At 48.5% G+C, this 19302-nt stretch overlaps 1 protein-coding gene across 1 annotated transcript in view; it reads right to left on the bottom strand.

Moving 5' to 3' along the window:
- The window catches only part of SYNE2 (spectrin repeat containing nuclear envelope protein 2), a 256016-nt gene that overhangs the window by 219387 nt on the left and 17327 nt on the right, over nt 1-19302 (bottom strand). Inside the window, exon 2 of the mRNA XM_083729549.1 lies at nt 18273-18392. Coding sequence (XP_083585675.1) covers nt 18273-18351 — 79 coding nt within the window. The 5' untranslated portion in view covers nt 18352-18392. The remainder of the gene's footprint in view (nt 1-18272; nt 18393-19302) is intronic.

Below are 19302 nucleotides of genomic sequence, written 5' to 3'. Positions count from 1 at the left end.
TGGCTGAACCCCCAGGCTGTGCCAACGCGCCACGGTCATTTGTCCCAGGAAACCAGGTCTTTGCCCGGAACTATGTGGGGGACATTCCTTGGGTGCCAGCCACAGTAGTGGGAGTCACTGGACCTCGCTCGTACCAGGTGGCACTCGAAGATGGACGCTTGTGGCGACGGCACATAGACCAGCTTAGGCGCAGGGTTGGGGACTTGGACACTACCGAGGTGCCCCCAACTGCGCTTGCGGCTCCAGAAGAGACACGTACAGATGGCGAGGCCCCACCTACACCTCCCTCGCAAACTGCCAGCGTGGAGCCGAACCAAGCCGCTTCAGAGGGTCTGCCAGACTTACCACAGACTCAGACCACTCCACTTGCGGAGGCTCCACCCACAGCAGCGGATCCAGGGGATTTGGTTCCAACGCCACCTAGGGTCGCACCACAGCCTCAGCAAGAACTGTGTGGCTCTCCGGACTTGGCTACCAGTCCCCGGCGGTCTGGCAGAGTTTCCAAGCGCCCAACTTATTTAAAGGACTATGTTGTTGGACAGGTATCACTGTTGGTCTAAGTATGGGAAATGTAACCAATATGCTTTTGTGCCTAATTGAACCATTACGCGTAGTGCTGTATATAAGGAAACCATTACGATTGTAACTAACGCCTTATCTCGGTGGGGAGGGGTGTTATGTAGTGAAGTTTCACCCTGGGCCAGCAGGGGGATACTGTATATAGTTTTCACTCAGGTCTGTAGATAGTTTTCCCTCAGGTCCGCGTCAGTTATTTTAGGCGGGAACTCTGGGCTGTTGTTGTTACAATGTTGACAGCCGGCTGCCTATAAAAGCAGGCCGGCTGAGCTGTTTGCAGTCAGTTCTATTCCAGCTTACGAAATAAAGAGCTATTTGGAGAAATTGCTGGTCGTCGGCTATGTCAACCCACAACTTAACACCTGCAGCTCTTCTGTGCACTGGTGTTAAAGTTGTCTTGTTTCTTAATGTAAATTTAATAATTGTAAGATGTTGCTTCAATTTTACATCAACCGTATTATATATTATCACATTTTTCCGTACTGAGAATACCCACAGTTATCATTTCACCAGGGCTTAAAAATTTTTTTTTAAAAAAAAAACAGTACATGAAATATACTCGGAGTCTAGAGTGGATTTCATGCTCTTTATTCAGCTCATAGTGGTGAGGAGGAATGGAAGTTCCCCCACAATATCTGCTTATATACATTATTTACACAATGGGCGGCACGTGACTGGCTAATTCCGGGATTCTCCTGTAGGCCAATCAGGTTGCGGATTCACTTCCACCTGGAGCTGGATTGGGTGGCTCCTGCAGACCAATCATACTGCTGCATTGTTCTAGGGCCAATCAGACTGCTGCATTCTGAATCCTATTGTTCTAGGACCAATCAGCTGCATTTTTGGACCCTATTGTTCTAGGACCCATCAGACTGCTGCATTTTGGATCCTATTCAACTCAGTACATAACAGTACAAAAAAGACCACCAATTATACTAGGAAAAAAATCAGAATTGTTTTCATTCTTCCCTCCCAAAGCCAAATTTGTTGTTGACAAAGGACAGCTGGACATGTAAAGGGCCCCATTACCTTCAGTAGCTTAGGGTCTCATCAAACCTAAATCCGGCCCTGGTATAGACAGAAGTTAAGTCCAGATAGGGGTGCAGCTGGGCCACCAACCAAAGCTGATGGAAGGCATTCCTCGCCACTGAGGCCACCTGAGCCTCAAGCAACAGGAAGAGGATCCCGGAGTAACCCCAAGCTCCGAACCCACTCCTACAGATGAAGTATAACCTCATCAAGAGCGGACCATCTCCCATCCATCTGGTCTGGGGTGTCCACTAACAGTGCCTCAAGTCTTATCTGAATTGAGCCTCAGTTTGTTGGCTCTCATACAGTCCATTACCAAGGCAAGACAATGATTTTGTGCCATGTGTGCAGGTTAGATCCAGATTCAGTGTGTGAAATGGAATTCCCTTTCAAATCAATGGGACCCAGATTCAACCAACTTGGGTTTCCACCACGTACAACACAAGCTGTAATCCGAAACACACTTGAAGGGAAATAAATCCAATTGAGCTCAGTAGGGCTTACCTCAGACAAAACATGTTTACAGAGTCTGGCTACAAGTGTCTGCTCCTGATAATCAATAGTGCTTAAAGTATTTTACACACAGAATTGGAAAGCCCTTCTTAAACGCTTTGCTAGCTAGACTGTTGTCAGAGAGTGTTTTTTTTAAAAAAAAACCTCCAGGAAGTCTTGAGGCAGCTATTGAGGTTTGCATTTCATTTGCATGTCGTCAACATTTGTTATGCAAAGGACTGCAAAGGATTATCTTGTTCCCAGTTCAAAGCAAAGGATTAAATTATTAGCGAAGCAATTCTCGGCAATAGAAGCTGGAAGTTCGTGTTTGGTCTCTGGCATTCGGGGCCTGCTGCAAAATGGACTTTTCGGTCCCAAATGGCAAAAAAGGAAAAACACCCTCACTTGCTATTCCACCCACTGGGGTAAAAGATACAGGTAACAGTATCCCCTCTACATCTCCCTGTGGGTGGAAAATCAGCTGGGAAGGAGAAGGTGAGGTGGGAAATGGCTGGAGGAGAAAGGGTTAAGCAGCCCCTCCACTGCCATAATATCCACAGTCCTCCTTTCCAGGGAAAATGTTATACAGGATGTAATTGTAGATAAGAGACATCACCTTGCCAACAAAGGTCCGTATAGTAAAAGCCATGGTTTTCCCAGTTGTAATGTATGGAAGTGAGAGCTGGACCATAAAAGAAGGCTGATCACCGAAGAATTGATGCTTTGGAATTATGGTGCTGGAGGAAACTCTTGAGAGTCCCATGGACTGCAAGAAGATCAAACCTCTCCATACTGAAGGAAATCAGCCCTGAGTGCTCACTGGAAGGACAAATCCTGAAGCTGAGGCTCCAATACTTTGGCCACCTCGTGAGAAGAGAAGACTCCCTTGAAAAGACCCTGATGTTGGGAAAGATGGAGAGGACAAGGGGATGACAGAGGACGAGATGGTTGGCCAGTGTTCTTGAAGCTACCAGCATGAGTTTGACCAAACTGTGGGAGGCAGTGGAAGACAGAAGTGCCTGGCGTGCTCTGGTCCATGGGGTCATGAAGAGTCGGACACGACTAAATGACTAAACAACAACAACAATTGCAGATAACATATTGTTCCTTGGCCTTCTCTTCCAAGAGGAGAGAGAAAAGAATAGAATGGGTTGTATCCAAGGCAGCGCTACATAAACATTTTATCAGCACAAAGATTTCTGGGTGAGCTATGGAATGTTAACCCCTCTTCTCCTCCCCTCTGCCCCCCTAAACAAGGTGTGGAGGACCCCCTGGTCCTGAATGGGGTAACTGTGCCCCTCAAGGACCAGGTGTGCAGCCTGGGAGTCATTCTGGACTCACAGCTGTCCATGGAGGCGCAGGTCAATTCTGTGTCCAGGGCAGCTGTTTATAAGCTCCATCTGGTACGCAGGCTGAGACCCTACCTGCCCGCAGAGTGTCTTGCCAGAGTAGTGCATGCTCTGGTTATCTCTTGCTTGGACTACTGCAATGCGCTCTATGTGGGACTACCTTTGAAGGTGACCCAGAAACTACAACTAATCCAGAATGCGGCAGCTAGACTGGTGACTGGGAGCAGCCGCCGAGATTACAATGTAGAAAGATCTACATTGGCTCCCAGTACGTTTCCGAGCACAATTCAAAGTATTGGTGCTGACCTTTAAAGCCCTAAACGGCCTCAGTCCAGTATACCTGAAGGAGTGTCTCCACCTCCATCGTTCTGCCCAGACTCTGAGGTCCAGTGCTGAGGGCCTTCTGGCGGTTCCCTCACTGCAAGAAGTGAGGTTACTGGGAACCAGGCGGAGGGCCTTCTCGGTAGTGGCACCTGCCCTGTGGAACACCCTCCCACCAGATGTCAAAGAGATAAACAACTACCAGACTTTTAGAAGACATCTGAAGGCAGCCCTGTTTAGGGAAGTTTTTAATGTTTAATAGACTATTGTATTTTAATATTCTGTTGGAAGCCGCCCAGAGTGGCTGGGGAAACCCAGCCAGAGGAGCGGGGTTTAAATAAATTATTATTATTTATTATTATTCTAGAGGTTCCCCACAACCCTCTGGAGCAGATTTGCAGTGGAGTGGGGGAAATACACAAGTGGAAATCCTTGCACTGAAGGGGCGCATTAGTTGAATGCCACTGTGCCAGACCTCAAACTTGGACCAACCACCCAGGTAAAGATGGGGGCTGTTAAGGAAAAATAAATACTCAGTACTCGGGTTGGGGAAGAAATACAATTCAGTTCACATTTAAAGCTGAATCTATCAAATTGGCAGTTTCTGAAACAATATTAAAAGTGGGCAAACAGCCATCCTTCAAAATTTGCACTTCTCTGAATTTTCTGCTTCAGTTCTCCAACCAGTCAGCATTTATACAAATGCACTCTAGGGGAAATTGTGCTTAAAAATGAATATACAGTGGTACCTTGGTTTTCGAACGTAATCTGTTCCGGAAGACCGTTCAAGTTCCGAAACGGTCGAAAACTGAAAACTCAGTATGGAAGCCTAAAATGGAAAACTCAAAACAGAAGCTGCGTTTCCGGTTCAATTTCATAAATCGAACTATTCATCAACGGAGGCATTCAAAAACCAAGGTACCACTATATCAGTGAAAATAGCATACAAAAATGTGTGACATTCAGAAAAAATGCTTGCAAACACGTGTGTGTTAGACAAAATTGCAGACAAAAAATTATTTATCAGGAGAACTTCACCCTGAAATGCTGAAGAATTTTCATCGTGATTTTAAAAGAAAAGAAAGAAACCGTAAATTGCTGCAGAATGGTGGAGAACTGAATTTAAGATTCGGAAAATTAGAAACTGAGGGAACGGAAACTTACAGATCCTTCCATGCCAACTCAAGACTGGTCCCTTTAAAAGGCAAGCGTTACTTCTCCTGAGATAGTCTAGTCTTGAGATTAGCCAAGACCATCGGAGTCTTGAGGATTCTGCAGGAACGTTCCCAGGAGGATGGCTAAGTAACATACTGAAAGTGCCTGTAAATTTTGCCTTGTATCCCAGGTTCTACAAATGCTAGAAACAGATTCCTAAACAAAAATGAAAAGCTAGGCATCTGGGAATTATGGTTCACTGGGTGGGAGCCAACCCTTTACCCTCCCCACACATGGATGTCCGTGTCAGAGGGCACCGACTGCAACAGAGAAGGCACCATCTTGGTTATAATGCTGTGCAGAGATTTGCAAGGTAGCCTCACTTCTGGAAAGAGGCATAGAGAGCATGGCTGCGTACCCACCTTGATGCACATTTAAAGCACATTTCCTCCACAGCAAAGGATCCTGGGAACTCTAGTTTGTTAAAGGTGTGGGGAATTGCAGCTCTGTGAGGGGCAAACTACAGCTTCTAGTATTATTTTGGTGATGCAATGCACTTTAAATGTGTAGTGTGGATGTGACCAAAGTTGCAGGGATGTGGCTGGCGCTGTGGTCTAAACCACTGAGTCTCTTGGGCTTGCTGATCAGAAGGTTGGTGGTTCAAAACCCCACAATGGGGAGAGCTCCCGTTGCTCTGTCCCAGCTCCTGCCAACCTCGCAGTTTGAAAGCACACCAGTGCAAGTAGATAACTAGGTACTGCTGTGACGGGAAGGTAAACGGCGTTTCCGTGCGCTCTGGTTTCCGTCACAGTCCTCCGTTGCACCAGAAGTAGTTTAGTCATGCTGGCCACATGACCTGGAAAGCTGCCAGTGGACAAACAATGGCTCCCTCGGCCTGAAAGCGAGATGAGTGCCGCAATCCCATAGTCACCTTTGACTGGACTTAAACGTCCAGGGGTCCCTTACCTTTTACCTTTACTTAACAGGCAATCAAAACAAAATTTAAAAAAATCCTTCCAGTAGTACCTTAGGGACCAACAAAGTTTGTTATTGGTATGAGCTTTCGTGTGCATGCAGACTTCTTCACGAAAGCTCATACCAATAACAAACTTAGGTGGTCTCTAAGGTGCTACTGGAAGGAATTTTTTAATTTTATTTTGACTACAGCAGACCAACACAGCTACCTACCTGTAACTTAACAGGCAATGTTTATTATCCTGGGTTTTCTTCCCTGCTCTCTCCTTGATCTTAGTAAGTTATACATTATAATGTATTTCCATATATAAAGGTAAAGGTAAAGGGGCCCCTGACCGTTAGGTCCAGTCGTGGCCGACTCTGGGGTTGCGGCGCTCATCTCGCTTTACTGGCCGAGGGAGCCGGCATACAGCTTCCGGGTCATGTGGCCAGCATGACTAAGCCGCTTCTGGTGAACAAGAGCAGCGCACGGAAACACCGTTTACCTTCCTGCCGGAGCGGTACCTATTTATCTACTTGCACTTTGACGTGCTTTCGAACTGCTAGGTTGGCAGGAGCAGGGACCGAGCAACGGGAGCTCACCCCGTCACGGGGATTCGAACCGCCGACCTTCTGATCAGCAAGTCCTAGGCTCTGTGGTTTAACCCATAGCACCACCCACGTCCCAATATACATACATACATACACACACACACACACACACACAATCCTAGGTATGAATACTCAGAAGAAAGTCCTAGCATGTGTAAGGAGACTTCCTCCTCCTAAATAAGCACGCAAAGGATTGCAGCCTAGTCAATCACTGAAATTGCTCGTCAGTTCAAACAGCTGACTCAGCAGGCAGGGAGAATTGGTACCATCCAGCAATCAATTTTTATCTATCTAGGGCATTTGATGCCATTTAAATAATCACTGCAGCTGCTCCCGCACCACAATTCATTTTCGGCACGGTTATATTACTCTTTCCATTCTGCAACTACTCCAGGGCTTAATAGTTTTCTACAAAAGCACAGATCCTCCCATCATGTGATTCATTAAAAAGGACTTTTTTATGACTAAAGGACAGATGAATGGACCCTTTGTGTCAGGCTATTTTAATAAGGCTGGAAATGACCTTGGATTTATCTTGCCCTAGTTGTTTTCACGATGTAACCGACCTAAAACAAATACATTCCGTCTCAGCTTCATGCAGCTCTCCCTGTGCTCCAGCTCAGGATCAGAGGCAAAGCACAACAGATCAGGCTGTTGTGCACCTGTCCATTTAAAAAGCGAAATTAAGGAAAGATGGCATTCTTCTCCTTCCCTTGGAGCTGGGCCTCAGTGGACGATGGAGCTGGAGACGCTCCTTCGGGTATAAAGGGCCGAGGACGTTCAGGGGTTTTCCATACTGACAGCGGCGTAGCGTGGGTTGTCAGCACCCGGGGCAAGGCAAGTAATTTGCGCCCCCTAACCCGGGGCAAGGCAAGTAATTTGTGCCCCCTAACCAGGGACAAGGCAAGTAATTTGCGCCCCTAACCCCTAACTTGCCGCCACTGCCAGCTTCTTCTTGCTGCTGCCTGGGCTGGGGTATTTACGGTAAGGTAGCCACGGCGGCGGCAGCGGATCCATGTCAGGTGATCTGAGGCGAGTTGCCGCTGGCGCTGCTGCCCAAACGACGCCGCTTGCCTGGAGGAGGAGGAGGGCAGAGAGGCGAGGAAAAGGCAACATGGCCCAGCAGCTGCAGCTGCAGCAGCAGCGGCGGGGCTGTGAGGAGGGGCTGCCTGGCACACCGTCCGTGGCCCTGACCCGCGGGGACGTGGCGAGCGCTGAGAGCCGCTGCCTTCTGGACGCCTTCAGCCCGGACGCACGCACAGCTTGTCGGTTCCGCGAGACATGGGGCTCTGCTACAGCCTGCGCCCGAGGCTCTTTGGCAACTCTGGAGGCGGCGAGCGCGCCCCCCCCCCGATGTTGCGCCCGGTGCGGCCGGCCCCCCCGCACCCCCCACGCTACGCCACTGCATATTGAGCTATCCCAGCTTATACAGTAGCTGCACAATGTCTAGCTTTTATTGAGTGTTTATTCTGATTTGTTTTGGGGGCAGTTGCAGGGCAATGAGTATTCATCCCTTTTTTTGATTGCAAGGTGTTTACAGGGTATTCCCATTATTCATTAGTTCATCTCACGCATTTCAATGCATCAACCCATCACTTTCCAAATAACAAGAACACCTTTTTTTAAAAAAATACAGCGGTACCTAGGGTTACATACGCTTCAGGTTACATATGCTTCAGGTTACAGACTCCGCTAACCCATAAATAGTACCTTGGGTTAAGAACTTTGCTTCAGGGTGAGAAAAGAAATCGTGCTCCGGCAGCACGGCAGCAGCAGGAGGTCCCATTAGCTAAAGTGGTGCTTCAGGTTAAGAACAGTTTCAGGTTAAGAACAGACCTCTGGAACGAATTAAGTACTTAACCTGAGGTACCACTGTAGGTGTGTTAGGGCACCAAAGTGGCTCAATTTCCATTTAACTGCACTAACCTACAGTTCTGATATGCATTGAATCCCTCTGGCAAAATATTGACATTCTGGAAGTTCCTAAAGCCATCACTGCTGCTACAGTAAACTGAATTTGGGACTTTTTCCTGTATCGTGCGGGCTTCTAGCACTGCATAACCCTTCCCTGCTAAGAAGGCGAGAGAAGGAGGCCTCAGAACAACATCCATCCTAATCTGCCGCACGAAGATTTGCAATTATGCCCTCTAAGAACTGACGGAATGGAAGTAATGTTTTGTGATCTTGTTATTTCTGGAGCCGGGCCAATCTGACAACACCGCAAGATCAACAGTGTGATGTAACCTCAACTAAAAAATAAAATAAAATAAAATAATTCCGCTTTTTCACCTAGGGGCACCCACCTTTAAAAACAATGATTTGATTTCAACTTTTCCAACACGCGTTTCGTTTTCTGCTGTGTGTTCTCATTCCCCCTTCTGGAATGGAGAATAGTAGTGCCTGCATCGCTAGCTAACTTCTCTCAATGCCTGTCAGAATTGGCACCCGATCATGAGAATTAAATAGGTTAAGAAGGGGGAATTACGCACTGGCAATAGTGTGCAAATTGGATCAGAGCGCATGGAGAGTAAATCCTGCACAGGCCTGCTCACACCTGCTGCCCCCCTCCCACCTCACCCCCCCTCCTCTGGCACGCCAAGGCTTAGTAGCCATAGGAACAGGAGGGAGGAAGGTGTTTGATGGACGGCTTATCAGTCTCAACAATCCCGCAGCCACTCACTCCCCTGGGGAACTCTTGCAGGACAGCAAAAATCCAACAGCTTGGATTCGAAGGCCCCGCCTGCACCCGTAGGGCTAAAATTCCCAGAGTTCCCTGGGAAGAGGGATTATCCAGCTAGAGCATAGCTGTCAACATACAGGTTTGAAAATAAGGGACCAGCAGCCTCAAAAATAAGGGATTAGCAGCCAAAATAAGGGATTTTCAGAGCACAGGTATGTTCAACTTCTGAGCCCCTCCGAGCCAAAGGCAGAAAGCCCAGCCAGCAGCCAAACGAAGCCTCAAGCGGTGGTTCCCACAGCGCAGCAACCCGGCAAAGGGGATGCAGCAAGGAAAACCACAGTCACCTCTCCGCTGGGAAGCGCTGAGCAAAGGAGAGTCCCCAGGCAACGTGGTTGATTTGATCGGCACAAAGCATGCAAGCTCCACCCCCCAGTCGTTCTTAGACTCCTTATTGGGTGAGCAACGCAGTCAAGCAACACAGTTGGAGCCTCCCTTCTTCCATGGCCGGGAGGGAGGGAGAGGAGCTGCTTCCTTTGAAACCTGGGAAATTTAAGGGACATCATCAATAAGGGACAGCAGCGGGTCACGGCGCTGGGATAAGGGACTTTCCCACCAAATAAGGGACGGTTGACCGCTATGAGCTAGAGGGTGGGGAAAGACTATTACCTGGGACTCTAGAGAGCCCCTCCCACTCAGCGTAGACTAGGAGTGGGGAACCGTTGTCCCTCCAGCTGCTGAACTACAATTCCCATCAGCCCAAGCCTGGGCAATGGCAAAGGGAGATGGGAGTTGTAGTTCAGCAACATCGGGAGTTGGGTTTCCAGATTTTTTCAGTGAATCCGGGGACACTTTTAAAAAAAACAACTGAGTAGCAACAGGGAGTCAGTAGTGGGGATGGTGAGGCAAAAGACCCTGGGCCCAAGCACACACGCATATTGTATAAAGGTGCAAAGCCCTTCTTTCGCACCCTGTGAAACATAAATGTGCAGAGTTTTTTTAAAACTGGGCAACGGCGCACCACCCATCCGTGACTCCTGAGCCTTCCCCAAATTCCTGCCCCCTTCTCCCTTTGTTTTGACAGATCTGGGTGGCCCTCAGGAGTCGCGGGCACGTGGCCGTTGCTGAGAAGGGGTGCAAGGCACGCGGTTTCTCTGCCAAGCAAGGTGCAAAGCCCTTCTTTCGCACCCTGAGAAACATAAATGCCCAGAGGTTTTTTTTAAAAAATTGGCAACGGCTGGCCGCCCGCGACTCCCCCGATCGTCAAAACAAAGGGGGCAGGAGATCTGTACCAAATCAGCAGCCCGGAGCCAGCCTGGTTGCGCAGTTGGCTCTGGCTGGCTTCAGGAGCTGCTCGCTGCCATGGCGCCCGCCATTTTTCCTCTCCGGAAGTCCCCATATGATGTGTTGCATGTTTCCTGGGGACAGATTTGCAAATCTGGGGACTATCCCCGGAAACCGGGGACATCTGGTAACCCTCATCTGGAGGGCCAATGGGTCCCCACACCTGGCACAGACATTAGTGATCTGGACAAGCCAGCGGTCTGGTTCAACATAAGGCAGCTTTCTGGGTATGCTTCTGTTCCATCTAGCCTGAGAAGCAAGGCTGAGAGACCCAGGCCCTGCCATGCAAGGGAAAGTGTAATGTCTGCTTTGCTCCACCCACTTTTGCTGCTGGCCCCGCCCACCGACGGCATGCAGCCCCAGAAGGCCTGGAATCGCAGAGTCGGATGGGACCACGAGAGTCATCTAGTCCAGCCCCCTGCAATGCAGGAACGTTTTGCAGAACGCAGGGCTCAAACCCACAACCCTGAGAGTCGGCATCTCATGCTCTACCGACTGAACTATCAGGCATGAGAGAATGCAGCCCGAAACCAAGAAAGGTTCCTCACCACCACACCATGCTGGAAGCCAAAAAAAATTGGGGTGAAAGAATGAAAAGGCTTGTTGAGAAGCGCTGAAGGGAGAAGGCACTTCCACGGGTGCAGCAGGGGAAAATGAAGGTTCCCAGGAGGTAGTGCGTTAGACTCTCCATTTCAGGGTCATGGGTTCGAGTCCTGCCCTCTGGGCAAAAAAGATTCCTGCATTCCAGGAGGTTGGACTACATGACCCAAGTGGTCCCTTCAAACTGTGCGATGCTATGATTCTGTATAATCTAGAGCAGCGGGGAGAAGCCTCAAGCCTTCTCAGCTTCTCTATGGACTTTGGACTACAGTGGTACCTCAGGTTAAGTACTTAATTCGTTCCGGAGGTCTGTTCTTAACCTGAAACTGTTCTTAACCTGAAGCACCACGTTAGCTAATGGAGCCTCCTGCTGCCGCCGCGCCACCAAAGCATGATTTCTGTTCTCATCCTGAAGCAAAGTTCTTAACCTGAAGCACTATTTATGGGTTAGCGGAGTCTGTAACCTGAAGCGTATGTAACCTGAGGTACCACTCTATTCTCAAGCCTGCACAACTCTCCTTGCCACCTTCCTCGACTGTTCTTGCCTGGCTGATATAGGAACATAGGAAGTTGCCTTATGAGCCAGACCATTAGCCCATCTAGCTCAGTGTTGCCTACACTGACCGGAAGCAGCTCTCCAGAGTTTTAGGCAGCAGTCTTTCCCAGCCCTACCTGGAGATGCTGGAAGTTGAACCTGAGACCTTCTGCGTGGAAAGCAGATGCCCTTACCCTGTGTCTTTGAACTGTGATAATACCTCTTGTTTGCAGAGATGGAAGATTGCGGGAGAGGGGAGATGCAGAAACTAACATGCTGTGCAAATGTCAAATTTGCACCCATTGCTATGCTCACTTGTGCCTCGGGCCGTGCCCGCCCTCTGGCAAGCGGCCCCCAGAAAGTTTCTCAGGAGGCAATGAGGCCCTCGAGGTAAGAGCAAATCCATGCTCTGTTGGAAACTCTGCCTCATTCGCTTAGGAATAGCCATCGCTGTTGAAGTGAAACTGTGTCTGTACACCCACTTTAGCCATGAGTTCACATGATGAGAATCCCACCCTCCAGCAAATCCTTTCACCTAGAAACCTAGCCTGCCAGGGTTGCAAGCGAACCACCTACTTTTCTACCTGCGGGGATTTTCCGTTGCTGCGTTGATTTGCAGCAACGAGGCCACAAAATCAGTTCCGTCTGGTATTTTTTTGCATTCCTCAAGCTGGTTGCGTAGCAGCCCAGGAGAATTCAGAAACATGCTGTGACTCACTATGGAATTTGTTACCTGTTTTCCCATCCCTGAGTCTTATCTCTCTATTTCTGTTGAAAGAGGAGGGTGTGGTGCTCTTTGTTGGCAAAGGAGCCACACCTATTTCCCTTTCTTGAAAAGGAAAGGAGAATCTGGTATTTAAACAACGGCGGAGCTGTTACGCCAGAGCAAACAGGTTCGGGGATTGCTGTTATTTGTGAAGGGATTTGAGCTATCATCTGGGCCAAAGAGTTTGATGTTTGGCCTTGGCTTAGATGAACATGAGTGTGTCGGAAGTTTTAAGTGTTTAAAGAAAATCAATGCCAGAGAGAATAAAAAACGACCTACTCCCACCCTTTCAAAAACAGACAGAGCATCAAACTCCGTCAATCAACAATACTGTAATAAAAGCACATGGATAAAGTACACTGGTCCTCAATGCTATTCCCCAAGCAGTAGAACATTATCTTATGTCTCAGATTTTTCTCAGGATGCCAATCGAGGCCGAAAATACAGGTGCTAGATGGGCAAAGCATGGTGCAGTGGTTAGGACGTTGGACTAAGACTTTGGGAGGTAAAGGTAAAGGTACCCCTGACTGTTAGGTCCAGTTGCGGACCGCTCTGCAGTTGCAGCACTCATCTCGCTCTATAGGCCGAGGGAGCCAGCGTTTGTCCACAGACAGCTTCCGGGTCATGTGGCCAGCATGACTAAGCCGCATCTGGCGAACCAGAGCAGTGCACCGAAACGGCGTTTTACCTTCCCGCCAGAGAGATACCTATTTATCTACTTGCACTTTGACGTGCTTTCGAACTGCTAGGTGGGCAGGAGCAGGGACTGAGCAACGGGAGCCGAGGGAGCCAGCGTTTGTCCACAGACAGCTTCCGGGTCATGTGGCCAGCATGACTAAGCCGCTTCTGGCGAACCAGAGCAGTGCACCGAAACGGCGTTTTACCTTCCCGCCGGAGAGAAACCTATTTATCTACTTGCACTTTGACATGCTTTCGAACTGCTAGGTGGGCAGGAGCAGGGACGGAGCAACGGGAGCTCACCCCGTCGTGGGGATTCGAACCGCCGACCTTCTGATCGGCAAGTCCTAGGCTCTGTGGTTTAGACCACAGCGCCACCCACATCCTAAGACTTTGGGAGACCAGAGTTTAAATCCCCACTCAGGCACAAAGCTTGCTGGGGTGACCTTGGACCAGCCAGTCTCTAAGCCTAGCCCTACCTCACATGGCTTTTGTTAGGATAAAATGCCACCTTGGAGGAAAAGTAGGATATAAACATAATAATAAATACAGTCATACCTTGGTTATCAAACAGCTTAGTTCCCGAAAGTTTTGGCTCCCGAATGCCGCAAACCCAGAAGTGACTGTTCCGGTTTGCGAACTATTTTTGGAAGCCGAACGTCCGACGGGGGTTTGGCTTCCTGCAGCCAATCAGAAGCCGTGATTTGGTGTCTGAATGTTTTGGAAGTTAAACAGACTTCCAGAAGGAATTTCATTTGACTTCCAAGGTACGACTGTAGTCTGAAATGCTTCCTAACGGAAATGCTCTTTGAATTAAGGGGAGCGAGGCTGCAGGTTCGATCTCTGTAAGGGACAGCTGCAAATTCCTTCATTGCAGGGGGTTGGCCCACATGATCCTTAATGTCCCTCCCAACCCTATATTCTATGAGATATCTATCTATGTGTGTAGCCACTGTCCATCATAGTTCTGGATTATGCAGCCTAGCGGACTAACGATATAAAACAGTTTCATCTGTTCATACAACTTTGGGGAGAAATGGTTATTGTTGCTCAGTTAATGTTCAATAATAATAATAATAATAAAATTATATTTATATCCCGCCCTCCACAGCCGAAGCCAGGTTCAGAGTGGCTAACAACAGTAAAATGATACAACATTCTAAAATCATTTCATTATAAAATTAATTCAAATCTGATTAATGGCAACCATTGGGCTAGAGTTCTGTGAGGATTATCAAAGGAGGGGGTCAGGCTGTGACCTGCCTGGCCAAAGGACTGGTGGAACAGCTCTGTCTTGCAGGCCCTGGGGAAAGATGTCAAGTCCCGTAGGGCCCTAGTCTCTTGTGACAGTTCCACCAGATCGGAGCCACGACCGAAAAAGCCCTGGCTCTGGTTGAGGCCAGCCTAACCTCTCTGTGGCCCGGGACCTCCAAGATGTTTTTGTTTGAAGACCGTAAGTTCCTCTGTGGGACATACCAGGAGAGACGCCCCATATGTATGAGGGTCCTAGGCCGTATAGGGCTTTAAAGGTTAAAACCAGCACCTTAAACCTGATCCTGTACTCCACCGCGAGCCAGTGCAGCTGGTATAGCACCAGTGCAGCTGGTATATATACATGCGCATGAAGCTTCAGCTTCAACCCAGCTCCCATCCCAAGCCCCATGGGTAGGATCGGCACGGACGTGCATAGACCCTGGTCTTTTCTGTTTTGGGGGACCTCTTCCCGCCACCATTGCTGCAGGGAAGAAATCCGAGACATCTTTGCATCTTGTTGGCTCTACCCGAGAATCCCAAGGCTGGGACAACACTAAGGTTCTGCAACTTCAGAATTACCGTATTTTTCGCTCTATAACACGCACCTGACCATAACACGCACATCGTTTTTAGAGGAGGAAAACAAGGGAAAAAACATTCTGAATGAAACAGTGGATGTATCATTTTTGTGCTTCATGCTGTGGCCACAGACATGTGATCTGATGATGAATTTGGGCTGACCCAATGCAAAAATCCTGAGAATCCCTGTGCATCCATGGTTTGTAACCACGTTTTTGCACCATTGCAGCCCCAGGCAACAGTGGGTGCGTGATTTTTGGGGGGCAGGCTGTAGCCATGGACATGCTATGTGCTCTGATGGTGAATTTGGGCTGACCCAATGCAAAGACCCTGAGGATCCATGTGGATCCATGGTTTGTAACCACGTTTTTGCACCATTGCAGCCCCAGGCAACAGTGGGTATGTGATTTGGGGGGGGGGGCAGGCTGTAGCCATGGACATGCTATGTGATCTGATGGTGAATTTGGGCTGACCCAATGCAAAGATCCTGAGGATCCATGTGGATCCATGCTTTTTAACCACATTTTTGCACCATTGCAGCCCCAGGCAACAGTGGGTGCGTGATTTTTGGGGGGCAGGCTGCAGCCATGGACATGCTATGTGCTCTGATGGTGAATTTGGGCTGACCCAATGCAAAGATCCTGAGGATCCATGTGGATCCATGGTTTGTAACCACGTTTTTGCACCATTGCAGCCCCAGGCAACAGTGGGTGCGTGATTTTTGGGGGGCAGGCTGTAGCCATGGACATGCTATGTGATCTGATGGTGAATTTGGGGTGACCCAATGCAAAGATCCTGAGGATCCATGCTTTGTAACCACATTTTAAGTGGGGAGCGAAGGAAAAACAAAGAAGGGACATTAGAGGGGTGTGCAGAGAAGCAGCTGGCTAAGAATGCAGGAGAGGGATTTAACGGGAGGGAGGAAAGAAAGGCAAAAGTTTCCCCCCACCCAAGCCAGCCATCTCTCTCTCTCTCTCTCTCTCTCTCTCTCTCTCTCCCTCCCTCCCTAACTCCCTCCCCCTCTCTCTCTCCCTCCCCCCTCTCTCTCTCCCTCCCCCTCCCCCCCCCTCTCTCCCTTCCCCCCTCTCTCTCCCTCTCCCCCAGCAGCACCGGAGCTTGCCTGGAGGGGAGGGGCTTTCCCTGCTCTTTGTTCCGTTTCAGCAAACACAGCAACGAAACAAAGGAGGGTGGGCAGTAAGACCCTGAGGCAGAATGCAGGAAAGCAGCCGCTTCCTCTTTTCAGGTTTCGCTTCTCAGTGCAGCGTGCAGCGCCGCGATTTGATTTTTGCATGATTTTTCGGCTCCAGGGACCACACATTCGCTCTATAACACACACAGACATTTCCCCTTCCTTTTTAGAAGAAAAAATCTGCGTGTTATAGAAGGAAAAATACGGTAAATCACAAACATTCCAGCGCATCAAAATTCCCACTGCCTTTTTCTGAGCCAAACATGAGGCATGCCGCTCCAGGCAAAGAGGGTGCTGGGGGTTTTCGTTCAAACAAGGTAAAAGAGAGAGAGTGAGAAAGAGTGTTTGGGAAGATGGGTTGGCAGACAAGAGCTTGTTTTGATTGGTAGCAAGGAGCAACAGTGACTGAGGTTTCAACACGGCCTGAGCAAAGCCGTTCCCTTGACAGTGGCTTACAGCAACAATGGAATCTTGCAAAGGAAAACATGAAGGAGCAGCGATAAAATCTGGTCCTCCAAAATTCAACAGTCATGAGCTCTGGGAGACCTCTGTGTTTTACAAGCATGCTTGAAAAATCTCTCAAGCAATTGTTACCGGAGCTGGCGGGCCAAGGGGAATGAAACCAAGCAGATGTCTATGTTAGCATTGCCAGCTGACCATCAATAACGCCCTGGACAGCTCTTGGATTTTTAAAAGCCGCGAGACATAAAATCATAGAATTGCAGAGTTGGAAGGGACCCTGTGGATCATCTGGCCCAACCCCTTGCAATGCAAGAATATGCTGCTGCCCCATATGGGTATCGAACTTGCAACCTTGGTATTATCAGCATCACACTCTAACCAACTGAGCTATACCAACATTCAACGGTTGTATCAAAAGGGCCAACCCAGTGAATTCAGTGAGATTCTGAACCAGGGACTTTTCTACTCATGGTTCGTTCACTCAAGTACTGAATTACGCTGATTCTATGAGTCAAGTTTTTACTTATCCTCTTTTGATTCCACCCTTCCCCCAAGGAGCCCAGGGCAGTGTGACTGGTTCTTTACCCCCTTCTCACTCACAGACACTTTAGCCTCACAACAACCCTGTCAAGTAGGCCAGGCTGAGAGAATGTGCCTAATCCAAAATCACACCAGTGAGCTTCAAAGCTGAGTGGGGGTTTGAAATTGGCTCTGCTCTTAGTCCTAATGGCACTCTAAAGAGATTTCAAAGGGTTTTTTTTGTATTTTTTTAAAAAAGCACAGATATTCTCTACGGAGGGAGAAATGCCCCATAGAAACATTCTCTGAAAGATGATAAATGAAGGGCCTGAAACAGTAAGTATCTGGATTGCATAGGAAGATGCCTTATAACTAACCAGGCTGCGTATAAACTATGCCTTTCAAGCACATTCAATGTACATTATTTCCCTCAAAGAATTCTGGGAACTGTAGCTGGCTCATCATAGAGTTACAATTCCCAGAAATCCTTAAACTACAGTCCCCAGAATTCTTTGAGGGAAATAAAAGGTAAAGTTAAAGGGACCCCTGACCATTAGGTCCAGTCGTGACCGACTCTGGGGTTCATCTCGCTTTATTGGCCGAGGGAGCCGGCGTACAGCTTCCGGGTTATGTAGCCAGCATGACTAAGCCGCTTCTGGCGAACCAGAGCAGTGCACTGAAACGCCGTTTACCTTCCTGCTGGAGCAGTATCTATTTATCTACTTGCACTTTGACGTGCTTTCGAACTGCTAGGTTGGCAGGATTTGAGGGAAATAATGTGCTTCAAATGCACTGAAAAGGTACAGTGTCCACACATCCTTGGCCTTATTGCCTTATCTAGTTCTGAACTGTCTACACAGACTGGCAGCAACCTCTGCAGAACTCAAGACAAGGATCTCTCCCAGTCCTACTTGGTGTTGCCAGGATTGAACCTGGAACCACCTTCACACAAAGCAGGTTTCTCAGCCACTGAGCTATGCCCCCTGATACCAGATTCAGTGGAACAGAAGCAAGAAATTTCTGCTCGTGTGATTTCTGGAGGTACCTGGCTGGCTCCTGAACGAAGCAGGGTGCTTGCAGGAGACGGACCATCAGCCCGATCCAACAGAGATGCTCTTGTGTCCTGATGAAACTACGGCTACAGATCTTCCCTTTACTGAACCTCACATGGAAGAACTTACCTTGCAGTGAATACTGGAGATCGTCGAAGTCTGTGGAAGACTGCTCTGCGTCACCTGGCGGTATTTGAGGAGATTCCATTTTCTCAAGCCCTGGGATCACTGCGCATTCCGGTTGCCAAACTGGGGGGAAATTTGGGGAAGAGGGAGGAAACAGAAAAGAAAGTTAGTAGATGGGCACATCAGGATTTCACCTTCGGAAAAGACAGCTTTGAATCACCCTGCAGCCTTAACACACACGCTTGCTTCTGTTTTTCAAGATTTTCTCAGATTATCTGGATCAAGGCTACGCCTTCTTTTTGAATCGTAAAGCAGCTAAAGCTATTCTTCTGGGTCCTATTCATTTCTAACAGCTGGCTAACCTCCAGGTCTGGAAATCCCATTGCTGGAATACGCAGGAAACAGATCTGGATTCAAAGATTTGTGGTGTTGATTTGCAAGGGATGCAAAAGATTTGAAAGGTTGATGGTGTCTCCTGGGTAATTTGGGGCCGTCTATCATGTCTACCCTCAGGGGCGCTGCTTTTCTTCTGCATCTTCCCCCCCCCCAACCACCGCCCCTCATTAAATCTTTCGCTTTGCAAAGTTCTCTTCTTGCTCAGCAATTATTGTAGCGGGTTGGAAGCAAAAGTCGCTGAGCCCACAGAAGATTAAAATGCAACTAAGAAAGTGATGTGGCCTGACACACCGAGCACCATTGTTCTGGCTCTATCTGTATCTTAGCTACCACAGTGTACCCCTGCAAGTTCCAAATGCAACAGAGTTTATTTTTTCAGCCCTGAACCATGACCACCCTTTCTTCTGCAAAGGCACCCTCATCAATCGTGCGCAACCTTGGTGTCTTCCAAATGTATGTGTAAGGTACGTGCACGTGACTGCAATAGATCTGCTCAGCTAGATGATGAAATTTTATATGTTGTGCATATATGTACACACACAAGCACACACACTGGGGGGAAAGTGAACGAGAGCAAAACAAATCCGACCTTCACCCAACACACACAAAAGATAATAAATTTACAGTCTTCCCTAAT

Source organism: Podarcis gaigeae (genome assembly GCF_964106915.1).
Source record: "Podarcis gaigeae genome assembly, chromosome: 1".
NCBI classification, from domain to species: domain Eukaryota; kingdom Metazoa; phylum Chordata; class Lepidosauria; order Squamata; family Lacertidae; genus Podarcis; species Podarcis gaigeae.
The sequence above is the reverse complement of the archived record's forward strand: the minus strand, read 5'-3'. Positions and strand labels throughout refer to the sequence as shown.